The sequence below is a fragment of the Daphnia carinata genome, chromosome 9 (assembly GCF_022539665.2).
Source record: "Daphnia carinata strain CSIRO-1 chromosome 9, CSIRO_AGI_Dcar_HiC_V3, whole genome shotgun sequence".
In the NCBI taxonomy this organism is placed as follows: domain Eukaryota; kingdom Metazoa; phylum Arthropoda; class Branchiopoda; order Diplostraca; family Daphniidae; genus Daphnia; species Daphnia carinata.
The window spans coordinates 2,521,787-2,538,951 of NC_081339.1; the positions used below are offsets into that span (position 1 = coordinate 2,521,787).

The 17,165-nt window shown below is 45.6% G+C and overlaps 1 protein-coding gene and 2 long non-coding RNA genes across 3 annotated transcripts; all 3 read right to left on the minus strand.

Moving 5' to 3' along the window:
• Positions 1-2,218: 2,218 nt before the first annotated feature.
• On the minus strand, positions 2,219-2,826 carry LOC130689247 (uncharacterized). Its single transcript, XR_009000680.1, has 3 exons — positions 2,771-2,826; positions 2,575-2,710; positions 2,219-2,508 (listed from the first exon to the last, which is right to left on the minus strand). It is a non-coding gene; the product is annotated as an uncharacterized LOC130689247 (long non-coding RNA).
• Positions 2,827-2,924: 98 nt separating this feature from the next.
• LOC130689248 (uncharacterized) lies at positions 2,925-3,412 on the minus strand. The gene is made up of 3 exons (XR_009000682.1): positions 3,307-3,412; positions 3,089-3,235; positions 2,925-3,024 (listed from the first exon to the last, which is right to left on the minus strand). It is a non-coding gene; the product is annotated as an uncharacterized LOC130689248 (long non-coding RNA).
• Positions 3,413-6,783: 3,371 nt separating this feature from the next.
• LOC130689185 (mucin-5AC-like) lies at positions 6,784-17,126 on the minus strand. Its single transcript, XM_059497034.1, has 15 exons — positions 17,031-17,126; positions 16,480-16,625; positions 16,202-16,416; positions 15,557-16,146; positions 14,298-15,476; positions 13,715-14,191; positions 12,422-13,642; positions 11,976-12,329; positions 10,688-11,907; positions 10,129-10,622; positions 9,623-10,053; positions 8,995-9,541; positions 8,476-8,925; positions 8,056-8,400; positions 6,784-7,979 (listed from the first exon to the last, which is right to left on the minus strand). The coding sequence occupies exons 1-15, from the start codon at positions 17,115-17,117 to the stop codon at positions 7,666-7,668; spliced, it is 8,070 nt and encodes a 2,689-aa protein (XP_059353017.1). The 5' UTR covers positions 17,118-17,126; the 3' UTR covers positions 6,784-7,665.
• Between the last annotated feature and the right edge of the window lie 39 nt (positions 17,127-17,165).

Genomic DNA, 17,165 nt, shown 5'->3' on the forward strand with positions numbered 1-17,165 from the left:
TTGTAATGATTGGATGGATGACATGATATTTCTATACTTCATTCGGATTCCCGAGACGGTATTTGATATTTAAAAAATTGAAGTGCATATCTGGGCTCCCTTCCTTTCCGTAGCCCCGTTTCCCCTTGACTCGTAATAAGCCCGTAGGGGGTCATGCCCCTACTGTACGGTATATATAAAAACAACATATACCGAGGTTTGGAGGGCTCTGGCCGGAAAGGGGACGTGGGGTGCCGCTTCGTCCGATGATGTGTTCACGGAGGGTGACGTGGCTGCCCACAAATCCGAACTAAAGGTTAATCGCTCCTGTAAAAATGTTCCAAATCTTCAGCTCTTCTTCCGGCTTCTCTTAGCCAATCACCGGGTAATCTCCCCGGTGGGTCAACAAGGCAGTGTCTCCCCCTGCCTGGGTTGACGGCAACTTTTGAAAAGGTGATTGTGCCTTTTTAAAGTTGCAAAAATAATTGTAATGTGCAGAGAATTGTCAATAAAATTTTTTTATAAAATATTTTTTGCAAAATTCGTTTCTTTCATTGTCTGTATTCGCTGTGTTCACACGTTACAATTTTTTATATTTAGCTTGCTTAATTCACCTTTATTGTTTTTGTCACCTTTGATGGTAAGCATTGTTTCCATTGGTTTATCGTTTATCTGTAAGTATTATTTATTACACTCTTTGAATTCTTCAACTTAGATTTAAGGAACAATCTGGATATTTTATGAAGTAATTTTGTATTTTGTTTTACTCGTATGGGAACCGATCCCTAGACATTCAGCGTGCAACGCCGATGCTCTAACATTGAGCCACGAGATATATCTAAATGTTTTATTATCGCATATCATATGTTATCGTCTAGGATGTTTATGCAGTCTTTCACAACTATATGTTTATCTTTCTATTGCTTCCATAAGGTTCTTAGCTCTGTGGTAGAGTTTTTATCTGCGATACCTGTAACCCTGGGTTCAAACCTCAGTAGATGTGTAAAAATGAAGTAAAATAATGTAGAAGAGTATATTGCAGAATTGCATTTCAGTTTTATTCTAAGTGTAAATGCAAGTCCACAAGTGACTAGAAAAAAAAGCCAACTTCAAATCATATGATTCGTGGCTCATTGGTAGAGCATCGGCGATGTATGCCGAACATCCAGGGTTCGATCCCTGGATAATAATAGAATGCTTACAGATAAACGGTAAACCAATACCCGTCACCTTACCATCTAATGTGACAAAAACAAATAAAGCAAAGCCAAAAAAAAATTGATAAATGCAATGTGTGAACAAAGCTAACACAGACAATGAAAGAAACGAATTTTGCAAAAAATATTTTATAAAAAAATTTTATTGACAATTCTCTGCACATTACAATTATTTTTGCAACTTTAAAAAGGCACAATAGCCCTTTCAAAAGTTGCCGTCAACCCAGGCAGGGGGAGACACTGCCTTGTTGACCCACCGGGGAGATTACCCGGTGATTGGCTAAGAGAAGCCGGAAGAAGAGCTGAAGATTTGGAACATTTTTACAGGAGCGATTAACCTTTAGTTCGGATTTGTGGGCAGCCACGTCACCCTCCGTGAACACATCATCGGACGAAGCGGCACCCCACGTCCCCTTTCCGGCCAGAGCCCTCCAAACCTCGGTATATGTTGTTTTTATATATACCGTACAGTAGGGGCATGACCCCCTACGGGCTTATTACGAGTCAAGGGGAAACGGGGCTACGGAAAGGAAGGGAGCCCAGATATGCACTTCAATTTTTAAATAATTAATACCGTAATACGCGGGAATACACAGGCGACTGATGGAGGGAAATTCAATTCCGTACTTTAAATTATTATAACTTTTCGTCATAACATCCCAACCAGAAACCTTTGCAGGCTCACTATTGCTATTAATCTAAATTAAGAAAATAAAATATAGATAAGCATGAAACGTTCTTATTGATATCGCTTACATGGTACATAAATTCATCATCTGCCATATTCCTGTAGATTCCTGGCAGGAGCTTCTAAAAGGGTATGCAGTTGCAAATGATCACCATAGCCAAAACTTGAATACGAAAGTTTGGGAGAACCTTTCGTGTTGGCCACAGAGACCTTCCATGGGCTTTCCGATTGGACGTTCCATGCACCTTAAAAAAAAGAAGAAAGGTTACATAGTTGGTTGTTTTGATCACTAAACGTGAAGGTAAAGAAGGTACATGGTCTCGGCAGTCTTGACGACAATTTCCATTATAACCTCATATCACCTCATTTTATGGAAAAAGAATTTCGAAGGCGACAGTTCAGAATAGAAAATGGTTGCATTCAAATCTTTTGACAGGTGGGATTAAGGAATGTCGCCTTAGGGAGTGCAAACCGCGATTTTCAAAACTATTAAATGCTTGTTAGCCATTGAAAGATTGCTGGCTGACGCAGACAATCGTTTGGGACATGATTAATGAGCTGCTTCGTGGATAAAGCTCGTTTTTTTTTAAGTCCTCTCCAGGATGACATGAATTCCAGCATGTTCTAAACATGTATCAGCACTTAGCAATACACCAATTAAAACAATTAAAAAATTTAAAATAGTACCACCTTTTAATGTTTTTGACTCCATGATTCATCTTCGTTGCAATTGTGAAGGCAAGACAACTGACCTATGGTGATTTATTCATCACACTTGCCATAACCGTTTTCCCAATGTATCAGCTATTCTGCCAACAGTAGTTTACTAATACAACATTGACGATTAAAATTAGAAAACTTAACAAACTCAGCAGAAAAGCATTACCAGGGAGTAACATCTTGCATGTTGACGAAGAATCCTTGGTTTATCATGTACATGGCAGAATATCCACATTGCCTGGATGGCACAATCCTTTGCGTAATCACACAAATAGTAACTAAAACATATTGAATTGAAAAAAAAATTTAATGAAGTTTTACCCAACAGCCGGCTGCACCTCTGAATTCCAAAACTACGTCTACACATTCATATCAAGCTTTTCCAGCATGTCTCACCTTTGGCATTTGTTTAAATCATTCCTTTAAAAATTTTTAATAAATGTAAATAAAGTAAACAATTGATATTTATGTGACGTCGGAGTACCATTTGGCTGTCAAGCATTCTATACAAGATAGGCATTTTGAAGAATCAGTGGCAGCAATCAAGTGCTACAATTTGAATATGGGCTAGGTGTTATAGTCGCTGAGGGCTCTCAATCCTAAACTGAACCTTGCTCACTGATGTGAAAATCTATAAAAGGATTTAAATCTTAATCAATGAGATATGCAGGATAGTGTATAAAATTATGGTAAAGATGGTACCAAATGCTGTGTTACTAGAAATTTTGCCTGAGAAAACTCCAACTGACATGTGAAACATAAGGGCGCATTTTGGCGTCAACCTTTTGTTGAACCTTTTTAGTTCAACTTTTCGTCAAAGTTGACGCTAAAATGGTTGAACGGATTGCCATACTTTTAATGTTTATAATTTTTACAACCATATAAAAAAAACCTACTTAAAAACTTACTTTTTTTTTTAAATAAAAGTTTTCTTAACAAAAAATAAAAACCATAATTCAAATAATTCTGTGATGCATATTTTTCGAGACATCTAGTGGACAAGTGGCTAACTCCGATTCGTTTTCATAGCCACCACGTCAGCTATTCTGCCAAAATTTCTATCAGCTGTTTCATTTCGCGTGGCGAAGCATGAAATGAAGGTCTTCCTTCTCGAAATTTTACCGTCGGATTCGCCGTGCCTAGACCTGGATTTTTTGGGTTGAATCTGTGCTAAAAGGTAAGAGTAAAATTGCGCCTAATGGCTTTATGCCATTAGGCGCAATGGCGACTGTTCCCCCCATGGCCATGAGGAGAACAGCGCCCAAGTCCCTATAACTACAAAAAAAATGGGAGCAAACGGCGTGGTAGCCAACGGGTTAACTTATACACTAGAATGCAAAACAAAACGAAACAATACCAAGGCGAATGCCGTAGATGGCGATGAGATGACGGCGAAGGCTAAAACGAAGACAGCGATGAGGTGATGGCGAGGGCAAAGGCGTAGACGGCGTTGAGATGATGGCGATGGCGAAAGCAAAGGCGAAGACGGCGATGAGATGATGGCGAAGGCAAAGGCGAAGACGGCGATGGAGATGGCGATAGAGATGGCGATAGAGATGGCGATAGAGATGGCGATAGAGATGGCGATAGAGATGGCGATAGAGATGGCGATAGAGATGGCGATAGAGATGGCGATAGAGATGGCGATAGAGATGGCGATAGAGATGGCGATAGAGAAGGCGATAGAGACGGCGTTGGAGACGGCGAAGACGGCGTTGGAGACGGCGAAGACGGCGTTGGAGACGGCGAAGACGGCGTTGGAGACGGCGAAGACGGCGTTGGAGACGGCGAAGACGGCGTTGGAGACGGCGAAGACGGCGTTGGAGACGGCGAAGACGGCGTTGGAGACGGCGAAGACGGCGTTGGAGACGGCGAAGACGGCGTTGGAGACGGCGAAGACGGCGTTGGAGACGGCGAAGACGGCGTTGGAGACGGCGAAGACGGCGTTGGAGACGGCGAAGACGGCGTTGGAGACGGCGAAGACGGCGTTGGAGACGGCGAAGACGGCGTTGGAGACGGCGAAGACGGCGTTGGCGAAGACGGCGATGGCGATGAGGCGACTATCAGGACTTTCTTTTTTATTGACCCTATGTAAATGTAACAGATGTAAACGAATTAGATAAAAGAACAACATACGAATTTAATAAAAGAGATCTAAGTATGTTCATGGTTCACCGGGACTTTAAAAATGATACAAGTTAAATAACGAAAACTAGATCGATTAGTTTCGCAGGACCATAATATGGGAACCATAACTATGGGACCATAATATGAACAGACTGAAGACAGGGAATGTTACATCTGTAAAATAGTTTTTCATTCAAAAGAAATCCTTTGCTAAATGGTTATCAAACATTCCATATTTCCAATCTTCTTCAAAAAGAGCTTGCCACAAACAGTTGTCATAAAACTTTGTTAGTTGAACGTAGGTTCAAGAAGTTCAAACAAACAAATATTTAGTACAACAAAAGTCACAATATTGCATACAAACTTGAAAAAGGTTAATGAACCATTTAGTTAATATTATTATGATACAGATGAAAAAGGCTGATAAGTTAAATACTGATAGCTCAGCTAGTGTGCTTGTTATTGAAACAGTTAAGCCATTCCTTTAACCTCTACTCACAATTCTATGCAAGAGACTCACTGTCAAGTAATACTCAACAATTTACCAACAATATTTCTGTTATGCTCTGAAGAAGAGCTTAGAGATATTTTACGCTACAAAAATCATACGGCTGCATTTTTCAAAGCACCAGCTGAGCATCGACTTCCTTACTATCTGTGTTCAACTTATCATTGCTGGTTGACATAAAACGCTTCCATCTACCTAATTCTAACAATAGAGCAAAATAATAATGCCTGAATAAAAATAATGATCGTATGTTACTTACTCGTTGATGTAGTCGCACAAAACAGGGGGAAAACTAAAAAAAAAACAACAGGGAAAAAATGTTTGCATGGTGACATGGCTAATGGCGGATATGACAGACGACGGTAGCGTTCAATCTTTCGGGTTTTAATGCGAAGCAAACGAGTTTTTAAATCTTCATACGATAAGCATTCTCGAATTTTAAATCTACTCCCAGTGATTGATTTGATTTTTAATTCAGGGTTCCTTGCTGTTTATATGCAAATTTCCGAAGTGTGTCGGAAGTAACGAAGAACTTCTGAACTACTAATCACACAACGAAACGAATCAGAGATTTATAATACCCATAAAATCGCAGAAGGCAACTTTCCAGCGAGTATATTCGTTTGTTACGAGTAATGAAAAGCCGGACAAAATTGACATCGGAAAAAAAATCAACAGAATGTGTTGCACACTCAACACATGAATTTTATAATTGTTGAGACACATCGGGAAAGGGAGGAGGGGCAATACGGCACAGCTCAGGACAGAGAATTCCAGGTGGGAGTAGATCAAAACACAAAAAAGGTTATGTCGAGTTTTACAATAAAAAAAAAAGGTAAACGTACCGAAAATCAACACGCACAATTTTTCTCACGAAATGCCGAGTAATTCAGGAATGGGAAAAAACTCTTTCTCAAAAAAAAAAGTCATTTAGACATCCAACATCAGAGACGGGGTGACCAAGACGTTTATAACACATACAGGGGGGTAAATTTAGTTGTCGAATTGGCTCATTTTTGTAACCTCTTCTTTTTCCAGTCAGAATAAACACAACTCGGTTACTAATAAATAATTTTTAAAAAAGGACAAAGAAGTGAAAAAGAAAGTAATAATAAAGAAAAACAAAAAAATAATTACGGAAAAAATAAACTGAAACACGGGTTTCCACACAAGACGATTCACCAATGGAAATGTGCTATAATACATTCATATAAAAAGATCCCCGTTTTGGCGTGACCTGGAGATACAGAGAAATGTGTGTAAAAAAAAAAAGAGAAGATACAAGATTTAAAGAGAGATAGTGGGACAGAACGACGACTTCCAATCGGCTTCATTCGCGTTTTTTATTTTTGTTTTTGTTTTCCTCTTTTCCTAACACTTAAACAAGAAATAACGATATTTGATGTGTGGCCGGAGGACACCAAAAAATGTTCAACACTCCGCTATCTTCATTCTCATCGTCACACGCTCGGCGTTTTTGAAACTCTGATTCCTTAGCTAAAGTTCCCACAGGTTGCTGTTGTCAAATTTTTTTTTTCTTTGTGTGTGTGTGTGTTTGAGCACGTGATCCATCACAGGCTGGCAATAGAACCCCTTCCATCGTCATCAATAAGCGAAATGAAACCTTTCAAGGAATAGCTTCTTCCTCGGGTGGGCGGGTAGTAGTTATACGAAGGTGTGGCAATATAAACAAGAGTTACGACAACCAAAAAGAACAGACAGAAATTGCCCCCCATTTTCTTCTTTGTTTCCAATATTTACTTGTTTTGCTTTTAAATCCCTATTCAGGGCGGAGTGGAAGGGTACTACTCAACACTGATATAAAGCAGGGGGGGGGGGTTTGAAAACTCGAGAGCTCAATGAAGACGTGAGATACATTCAAACTTGATTTAGCTGCAATGGGAAAGAGGTACGGCGAAGGGCAATCGGAAACTAGCTTTTTTTTCGGTTCTTAAAAAAAAAAAACGAAAATGTATATGAGAAACGCAAAACCGTAATACTAAACCTAAACGACAGGGTCACGACAAACGCTCAGTTGTAGAAATTTGGAGAGACGCAAAAGCTAGGGAAACGTCGTAACGAGGATAAGAGGTTGAAAAAAGTCAAAATTTTGGGACACATTCTTTTTTTTTTTTTTTCTTTTTCTTTTTTGTTTTACGCAGTTATGGACAAAGAAAACGGGGATTGAGTGAAAATATCAGTGGCACGAAGAGGTCCTTTTCTATACGTCAATCGAATCAGATGACGAACATAATCTTAAGTGACTAGACGGTGGGGGGGGGGATTAGACCACGGGAATGTCTCGATGACAGTTTTGGTTGGTTTTCTTTAGTAGTAGTAGTAGTAGTAAAAAAGAGAAAAGAGTACTTATCAAATTCGAAAGTGGGTGGGGTTGAAAGCGCATGCCAGCGACTGAGGTGCAAACCTCATCTTTTGCGTTGAGCGTATTTCTTCGTCGTTTTCGGCCTGCCGGCAGCTGGGGTAGGTGCTGGGGTAGGAGCTGACGTCGATACGGCGGTCGTCGAGGCTGTCGTCGATATCATTCCCGCCGCCACAGCGCAGGATGCCAGTGCGTTGACAAGGGCTTTCTTAGCCGGCCCCGTGTGTTCTGGAGACGCGTTATCCATGCCAAGCGGTTCACTTTTAGTTCGTTTGCGACCTTCGCTGACTGACACGCAACACGGGCAATTTTTCTTGACGTTGGTGCGAACCGATGATCTGCGTTTCGCCTTACCGCGTTCTACGAACCGAGTTAAAAATGACGGCTCAAAACAAAACGGTCTTAAAAATTTCCCCTTGCCAAAAATGTCACTCACCTAGAGGACAGACATCGGGATCGTGTTGATTCAAGACTTCGTCCTTCTGCAAGCGACCGCAACGTCTTGGCCGTACAATGTATTCATCCATCTCTACTGAGGTATCGGTTGACGCCGTGTTGGCATTCGTGTCCTCCTCGTTGGGTGGTTCTTTCTTAATCGAGGGGTCGCTATTCATGGCAACAGCAGACATGGACGTGGAAGACAAGTCGTTCGGATCTTGTTGTCGCGCTTTCACTAGTTCGCTCTTCGTCAATTCCGATAGTTTGGTGGGTGTCGTCATCGACTCTGCTTTCGACGTCACCACGGAGATGTCCCCTTCTTTCTTAATCACAAGCCTAACGGCTACTTGGAGAAACACATTGAAAAATTCGATTAACATTTTCAAAACAGCTAAAAATTGTTTCATCATTCACTTGCCTTGGACAACCGTTCTGCTAGATTCAGAATCTTCAGAAACAAGCTTCGGCGATGGAGGTGATTGAGCGTTGGGCGACGTTTCATGGCTTTCAGGCTGGGCAGGCGAGAGAGAGCTGATACAAGCCGTTGCGGCTCCAGCGGCCACCGCGGCAATGGCGGCTTGCTTGTTCGCCAAGCGTTTGCCTAACGAGCGCCGATCATTTCGGATGACGGCCGGCCCTCCTTCACCGTCACTCATGCGGCGATACTCCATTCCGCCGTGATCCTTGCGAACCATGACCATCCGTGGCTTCATGTTTCGCTTTAAGATTTTCGACTTGGATGTTTTTCGGAGACCACCTGACGGAGCCAGATCTCCGTCACCAGATGTAACTAGACCGTTGGAATCCTCATCGGTTGAAGACGCCTGGAAGGTGGCCGGTGACGTGACTGGCGACGAGTTCTGCGATCCTGTTTTTTTTCGACATACAGATCGTTAACATGGAAAACGAAAAGCGAATGATAAAAAACAAGACGAACCTAATGGTGAATCTGAAAGGCTGAAACAAGGCGAAGGTGAAATTCCCGGTCCCATGAAATCGGCACACGGCAGAAATTCAGAAACGCCCGTCTCTGCGTCATTGAGAAGCTTCTCGTCGGCCGCTGGTGTCACCGAGCCGTCCACTGAATTCCTGGAACCGCTCGGCGTGCCTTGATCGCTCCACTTGCCGTGATCGGCCTCCTCGACGACAGTGGCGGCCACGTTAGGTGAATCCTCAACTACAGGGGCCAGCACAGGAGGTGGCGTGGAAGTCGTAGCCGTGCAGGTGACCATCGAAGTCGTCGCCAACAAAGCGTTGGTGTCCATACCAGCTGGAACGGGCAGGTTAACCCTATTTACTGTCGGCACACACTGCGGCACCAGTCTCAAGACACTCGTCGTAGTGGGAGCGGTCACTGGAACAGTCACTACTGAAATCGCCTCGGACTTCGGGGTGCTCGCCTGCGCTGCGCAGCACGTCGTCGTCGATTCCAGTTCCACGCTGAACGAGGGATTCCTCTGTGGCACAGTACCACTAGCCGAAGACTTTGGCAATTCAATTATAAGAACAGAAAAACGTTAGAAACAAAAGTACATAGTTGGATGGTGGTTAATTTTAGTACTCACCTGGTTGGCGATTGGGATCTCGGAAGAGAGTATGACGTGCGTGTCTCCAGGCACGGCCGATTTGGCGGGAAACGCGGCGTTCTGCTCCTGAGTTTGTTGAGTCTGCTGCTGGCCCGGATGCGTCACGTTGACGGCAGTGTGCGCGACGGCTCGCATCGTGATCGGCGTTCCAAAACGAGCCGGGAAACTTAGCACGCCTGGTTGGCCGCTCATCGTGACTTGGCGCACTTGAATGTAGCGCGGGGCTGATGTACCGCCGCGAGCAGAAGAGAAATTCAACGGGAACAGAAGCTGCCGTACGCCGCCCGACCCGGATTGAACGAGCAGCTGTTGGTGAAGCATGCCGATTGGAACGGTAGACACGCCGGCCAACGAAGTAAGTGGAGTTGGCGGAGCCGATGAAACCGTGGCCGTCGTAGCCGCTCCTGTTCCTTGAAGAAAAAGAAACACAAATTTGCATTAGAAACTAGACAGAACTGACATGTAAAAACATCACTAAGATTTACCTGGTGGAATTGAGGTGATTGCGCTCGTCCCTCCGTCATTCGTAATGGTTAAAGAGGCCGATCTGCTCGTCACCACCGCGCTAACAGGGATGGACAATTGGATTCCGGCTGACGCGTTCAACATCTGGACAGACGTCGTCGTGCCTTCGGCTTTTTGCGCTTCCGCTTTGACTGTTGTCGTTAAGGACGTCGTTGTTGTAGTAGTCATGGTGGTGGTGGTGGTGGTGGTAGTGGTGGTTGGCGGGGACGTGTTCGGTTCCGTCTTAACGCACTCTATTGCCGGAAGAGTGCTAGGGGTAATGTCCGCGTTCGAAGACACCGACAGTTGCTCCGTCATCGCGCTCGGAGTCGAATCCGCACTGCTGCTAGCGTTCGGCGTTCCATCCGAATTCGTTTCAGCAGGCCGCGCATGATGCGAGAGTAACTTCACCTTACTCTGCACCGACTTTCGCCTCTTTGGCGTGGCGTTTGGAGACGGCAGAGGGTTGGAACGTCTAGAAAAAATGCAAAATCAAATTTTTGAAAATGCAAATGATGATGAAAATACGCAATGATTAACCTGCGCGGGGCCGGCTTGTTCTGGAGATCGGGGGAATTCCTCAACTGTTCCTTGTACTCTTCCAAAATGGCTTGAACTCTGAGGACAGTGTGCTCATCGTCGTGCGCTTTTTGGGGAGCCTTGTTGGCAGCTGGACTAGCCGACGAAGCAGCGGTCGATGTGGTTGCAACTGGCGTCGCTTTGTTGGGAGTCGTGTTCCCGCTGGCACTAGGACTGACCACCGGACTCGATTTCGGGAAACTTTTATTTCGATTATTTTTTGGCGGTGCTTCCGGTTTGATGGAACCTGTCGTCGGCGGCGTCGTGCTCCTCGGTAACGGCGTGGCAGGCGGTTGACTAGCTTCGGTTGTATTGACCATGATGGATCCCGTGAAAACGGTCGAGAGTGACACCACCCTGCTGGCGGGGAACAGCACCGAGATGTGCTGACCGTCGTTCAACTTGTCTTGGTCTTGCCTCTCTTTTTTATCAGCCGTTTCATCGTTGACCACGTCTTCGACGGTGGGCTCCACCTTGACCTCGAGACACGCTATCGGAGACGGGCTGGTGATTTCGTTCTCCTTCTCTTCGTCTTCCAGCGCTTGGCGGGCAGCTGAGGCGACGGTGAGGAGTTGCATCAGCGGTGCGCCTTTCCCATTGACGGGGACGGCCGACACTGACCCTCCATCTTCTGGCGGGCACGATAAATGGCCGTCCGCAGAATTGGGCGAAGTAGGCGATGCTTCAGACACGTCCATCGATTCAGAAAAAGTGGACGATGGCGCTAAGAATTCAACAGGGCCGACTCCCATGTACGATCCATCGTCGGGATTGGCCAGTTCCGACCAAGGGTCGGGCTGATTCTGCAAGTGGCTGCCTCCAGTGCTGGCGGCAACACGTTCAAAGACGGACTCGAATTCGCGCAATTGCTCCGATAAGGAACCCCCACTGCCGGCCATATCACTTCCTGATTGCGAGTCCATTCCGCCCACCAGAGGGCTGATGGAAGGCGCAGAGTCTGATAGCAGCATTTCAGGATTGCCCGTCACTAACTGCTGGGTTTGCGGGAGACCTCTCGTAGGCGATCGGCTGATCTGCCCGTTGAGGGCCGATTCCAGCAACGAGTGAAGTTTCGATCCCAATCCTTCTTCTTCAGATTGATTATGTGATTCCTCGACAAATCTGCGACTGCTATCGCCAAAGCTGTTGCCTCCTAAACCACTGTTAATCATGCGTGTAACCTATTGGAGATCAATGTACCGCGCGTTAGATGGAGAACTCAATTTGATCAAGACAATTATAATTTCACCTGTAAATTCGGATCTTGCAAAGACGGAACAGGATTTAAAGACGAGGTTGTTGTTATGGCAGCTGGTGGTGGTGTGCTCATTGATCCCAGTACAGGCATCACGTCGAAATGACTCTTTTTTCCGAAAGCCTGGCCGAATTTCGGCAGAGCTGACGGGAAACTCGGTGCATTCGATTGACTAGGTGAAATGCCACCGAAATTGGATAGCCGGCTGGCGGATGTTGCAGCTCCGTGAGATGGGCTAGCTCCCGGATGGTTCGAATTCGAGCCCGCATCTGCCGAAGGGCCGTAAGGAAGAAATCCTGGTGGAAACATGGATCCACTAAGCACCTCTGATGGACTCGGACTAGTATCCTATCATACAAGAAAAAATTTTGACATTTTAAGGATTATACTTAAAAAAAAAAAAAAAAAAAAAAAAAAAAGATAATTGAGCAGCAGGTTACCTGGGAACGACTTGATGGCCGCGAAAATGGCGACGAACATTGCGACGGGTGACTTGGAGATGCCAGTCTATCGCCGGTCATGGCTTTATTATCCTGTTGTCGATACACGTGATGATGTTGCTGTTGTTTGCGAAACGACAGCGGGCTAGGTGGAGCTTGAAGTGCCGGACTCTGCGGACTGCTTAACGCGGGACTCGATGGATTCTGTCCAGCAGCTGCAGCTCGATGACCCTTGGCTGTGTTTGATCTGTGCGGGTCGGGCGAATTCGAATTGGAGCCCTGGCTGTGGCGTCGCACGCCGGTCGTACTTCCAGGCCTGGGTCTCGACGGACTGCTCACCATATCCAGATCGACATATTTGACCAATGGGACTCTACACGGAGAGCTGATATCCGATGGAAGAGGCGAACTGCTCGCAACAGACACCGTCGATGAGACCATGGTACCATCGCCTGGGCTTGGCGGTATGCTTGGTTCTCCCCTGGATCGCTGGACCCGTGAAGATCGCGAACTTCCCGACTGGGACGAGGTCTGTTTCGTTGCAAGCGAAGTCGTTCCTGACGATGGATTCGGTCCGTTGGACGTAGCGACAGGCTGCGATTGGGGCGAATTCGCTTCTGTGCTATCGATGCTGGGCGATTGGGCCAACATTTGCGACAGAGTGACGGAAGGCAGATCATCCATGCAAGGTCTAACAATCGGCGCAGCGTTTCTGGAACCTTTTGGCAATCGCGAAGCCACCGGCGTCTTCACCCTGGGGTTTGGCGGATTGAAACCCGTCACGGCTGCAACAGGCTGTAAGACAGCGCTGCTATTATTGCCTGCAGGCCGATGGGCCACTTGGAAGATGCTAACAGAAGGAGTCGAAACTAACGTCACTGGATCCGGATCGGTAACATTCCTGGCCGAGCCAGGGCCACTGCCCGATGGTGCAGCTGTGATTTGGACACTTGGCGTACTCGTGAACGGCGGTGCTTCGCCGCCACCGGGGGAGGAGGAGGAAGATGCCGAAGAGGTGGGCGCTTTGCTGGCTTCCTCTTGCTGATGTTGTTCCTGCTGCTGCTCTTGTCGGTGGACACTCGCCGCGTTGCCATTATTGCTGACACCGGTATCACCGTTCCCGTCAGCGCTGCTGGGCATTCCATTAGACGTAGCGAGTCGGCTGTTGGCCGGCAGGTTACGTAGCTGCACCATGTGTACGGCGGTGGGAGGTGGTCTGACCTGAAACACAAAGAATCTTTCACGTATTCCCTTTTCTAGATGAAAATATAAAAAGAATAATTTTTGCCATACCTGGACGTGATCGAGGCCTTTGAGGTTAGTCATGGTTCGCTCCACGCCGGAGTGTACTTTATCAAGTTTTTCTAAGAGGACGCGACAGCCGACAATGCCGTCTGCTGCCGGGAGCATCTTGGTGGCGCTGTTCGCTTTCTTGATCGGAGAAGGTCCCGGCGAGTTGACGGGCGTTCTCGTCAAAATGACTTTGGGTTGCATATCCAATGTGCTGAGCATAGGTGCGAAATGATCGGCGGCATTGGGACACGGAGACGACGAAGAGGAGGAGGACGAAGACGACGAACAACGAGACAATTGGATGTGCTGCTGTACAATATTATTGCTGGGTAAATCTGCTGAGTCGCAGAGAGGAGATCGAGTGGATTGTGTGACTGGACAAGAATCTTGCCATTGATTGGCACTGCCAAAATCTGGTCGGATTTCTCGTAATCGTTTCACGAGAGGAGATGAACCTCGAGACACGGCATTGGTTTTCTGCAATGAAAAATTATGAATTGCAAAATAAAACAGGTTTCATTTTTTAATTGCTTCGATACATTAAAATTAATAAAATAAGGATTGAGAATCGAATTGAACAAACCTTGCTGGCTTTGATCCTTGCAGATCGTTTGACACCATCCGGAGTTGAATTCGATTCAGAATTCAACTTTGATTGGTTGAATCCGATACTACTATCGGAATCGGAAGAGGTTTTGAGCGACAGCGTCACTTTGCGCATCCAGGTCTTCTTCTTCAGTACTTTTTTGCGCTCAGCCACTTCATCGGCGTACGGGCTGGAACTCTCAGACGCTTGCCGTGACGAATGTTTCGACTTTTGACGTTTGGGTTCCGTTTTGACGCGGGGCCGACTTCTTTCTTCAATTTCCATCACTGGTTCCATGCAGTTTTCGTAGCCCTTTTCGATGCCCCAAAACTCATCGCGCTCAGGTCGTGGCATGTCTTTAAACCGATTGTAATCAATTTTGAGGAAGAGAAGCTCTTTGGTGACAGAACGCATGTTTTCCTGATCGGCCATGTAACGCCGGCAGAGAGGTTTCAGCTGCTCCCATCCAATTTTCCAAGTAAGCACATCCCACCGCACACTGTGCACCACACTGGCAAGATCGTTTATGACAGCCTTCGATACACCCAACGTGGCAGCGGCAGAATCGGAATAGGGAGATTGCGTTTCCTCCTCCTGGGACAGCGTACTCGGGCTTCCGATCTCTTGCTCTCCGATGCCGTTGGTAATGTCATTCAGGTCCACTCCGCTATCCGCATCCTCCAATGCATCTTTGACACTCACGAAGGTAGAATTCAGGCATTCGCTTTCATCGCGAGCTTCGTCATTGGCAACGCCACCACCCGGACCTCCGCCACTTCCTGGTGGCGGTTCCCCAACCACGGCACCGCGGCCATGCTCCATAATTGCTTGACCGTAGTCGGTGATCGTTAGTGATGAAGATGGCTTTGCGCCGGTAGTTGCAACCGACTCCAACTTGAATCCGTTTTCAAGTGTCAATGCCGCCAGCTCCACCAGCTTATCGTAGCGCTCCTTGGTGGGATGGAGCGAGAAGGCCGTCAATGCGATCTCTCTGCAAATTCTCACGTTGGCACGGACCAATTCGGCCAATTTAGAGAACACAACTGCTAGACCCATTTCACCGCTTTTTACTCCACTTCCTTCTGGATTTAACTTTCGATTTTCCAAGTCGTTGAGATCAACCGCCACTGCTCTGACGTAGAGTTCTATACAGAATGACTTTAGATCACCACGAAGCTACAGCATTTCCAAACAGGGGTAATAAAAATCAAAGGTTAGAAAACGCACATAGAAAAGCTTACATTTGAAATGATTACCTCTTCCGAAAGCGTTGCGCAGAGAACATACATGTGCGCCGATGTCATCAGTTTATTCTGATCTACCAATGTATGCAGCATCTCGATCACTGTTTGGCTTGAGTTACCGATCGTCTTTTGCAAGTTCACAAGCTGAATGGCTAGTGATGAGAGGCAGTTCGGAGGAGGACATATGATCAAAGCCGTGGTAAGCAAACACTGGCTGGCAAATTCGGCAGTCTTCAAGCTGTGATGCCGCCAGATTCGGTTGATTCCACTACTCCCGCTACTTTGTGCATGGATTTGCGACGTATGCTTGTCGATGAGGCGCTTTACTAAGTTATAGCCATCTTCCAAGGTGTGTTGCTTTAATATTGCGATAACTTCTTCTTTCTTTTTGAAGCTGTAGAGTAGCGCCACATGCAAATCTAGCCACTGTTCTTGAAATGACACTGCACATGACTCCAAAAACCGTGAATCTGAAGAGTCCTGTAAGCATTTTCTGTAGACTGCAACTAGTCGGAGCGCAATGTCTCTGCACCTATCATCACATAACCTATCGAGGCGGATTGTCAGGAGCGTTGGCATTTCCGCCAAACAAAACTCAAGCCCTGAAAAGATCATGAAAGTTGAATAAATGCCAAATGCAATGAGATCAACTCTGACCTTCTGATTCACTGATCGATTCGCCGTCGATGATTTTTTTCAACGTAGGGTCGTTCCATGGATTATTGACCACGCGAATCACATGCTGGCATAGGTTATAGGCGGGTGTTTTAGACAGGTTGGAAATGGTGTTCTGAAGGGTGACATTTAGATGTGTTTTGTTTGCTTGTGGAAGTTTATTCCATTCTCCTCGTAAAACCAGCATAAGCGTATCCCTATGCAACAAAACAAGTATTATTCCAGGTTTCGAAGAGTAAAATAATTATAACCACTTATACCTGTACAAGTTTTCTGTGAGATAATCAACATTATCTCTTGGGGAAGACTGATTGGTGTAGGAAGCTAATGTTTCCCACGCTCTAAGAAGTGCATCTACTTTCTCCTGATAGTTCTTGTCAGGATCCTTAAGGCAAGATTGAAGTACCTGTATAAGTTTGCATCAACACATCCACATATATAAATGAAGAAAAAGAACAAAACAACACAGCAAGCAGTCCAAAAAGGCATGCTACTTCTAGCTGAGAGATGAATCACTTTGTCAATGTTCAACATAAACAAATCAAAGCATTTGAAACAAAACTCAAAGAAGTGCTGGAGATTGTTTTTAAAAAATCCGTGAATAATAACCAATGGGAAGCTGATACGAAATAAAGAACAAAAACCATACTGAGAATATCAAACCAACTGAAAAATAACAAAGCAAGCTTTGAGGAACTTCCAATACAATGAAGATGTGGTCGCAGAACAACGCTTAAATAACAGCGTAAAGGACGTAGATAATCCAAATAACACACAAAATATGAGATATACTTTCACCACGAATATTTACCGTATAAAAGGTCGACATTGGACCAACTTTATCCTGAGACGCCGAGGAATTACCAAGGACGGCGTTACAGGATTCGCTGGACGCCATTTTTCCATGTCTCCAGTCGAGAACAGCTTCAGCAAGTTTGGCATTGGC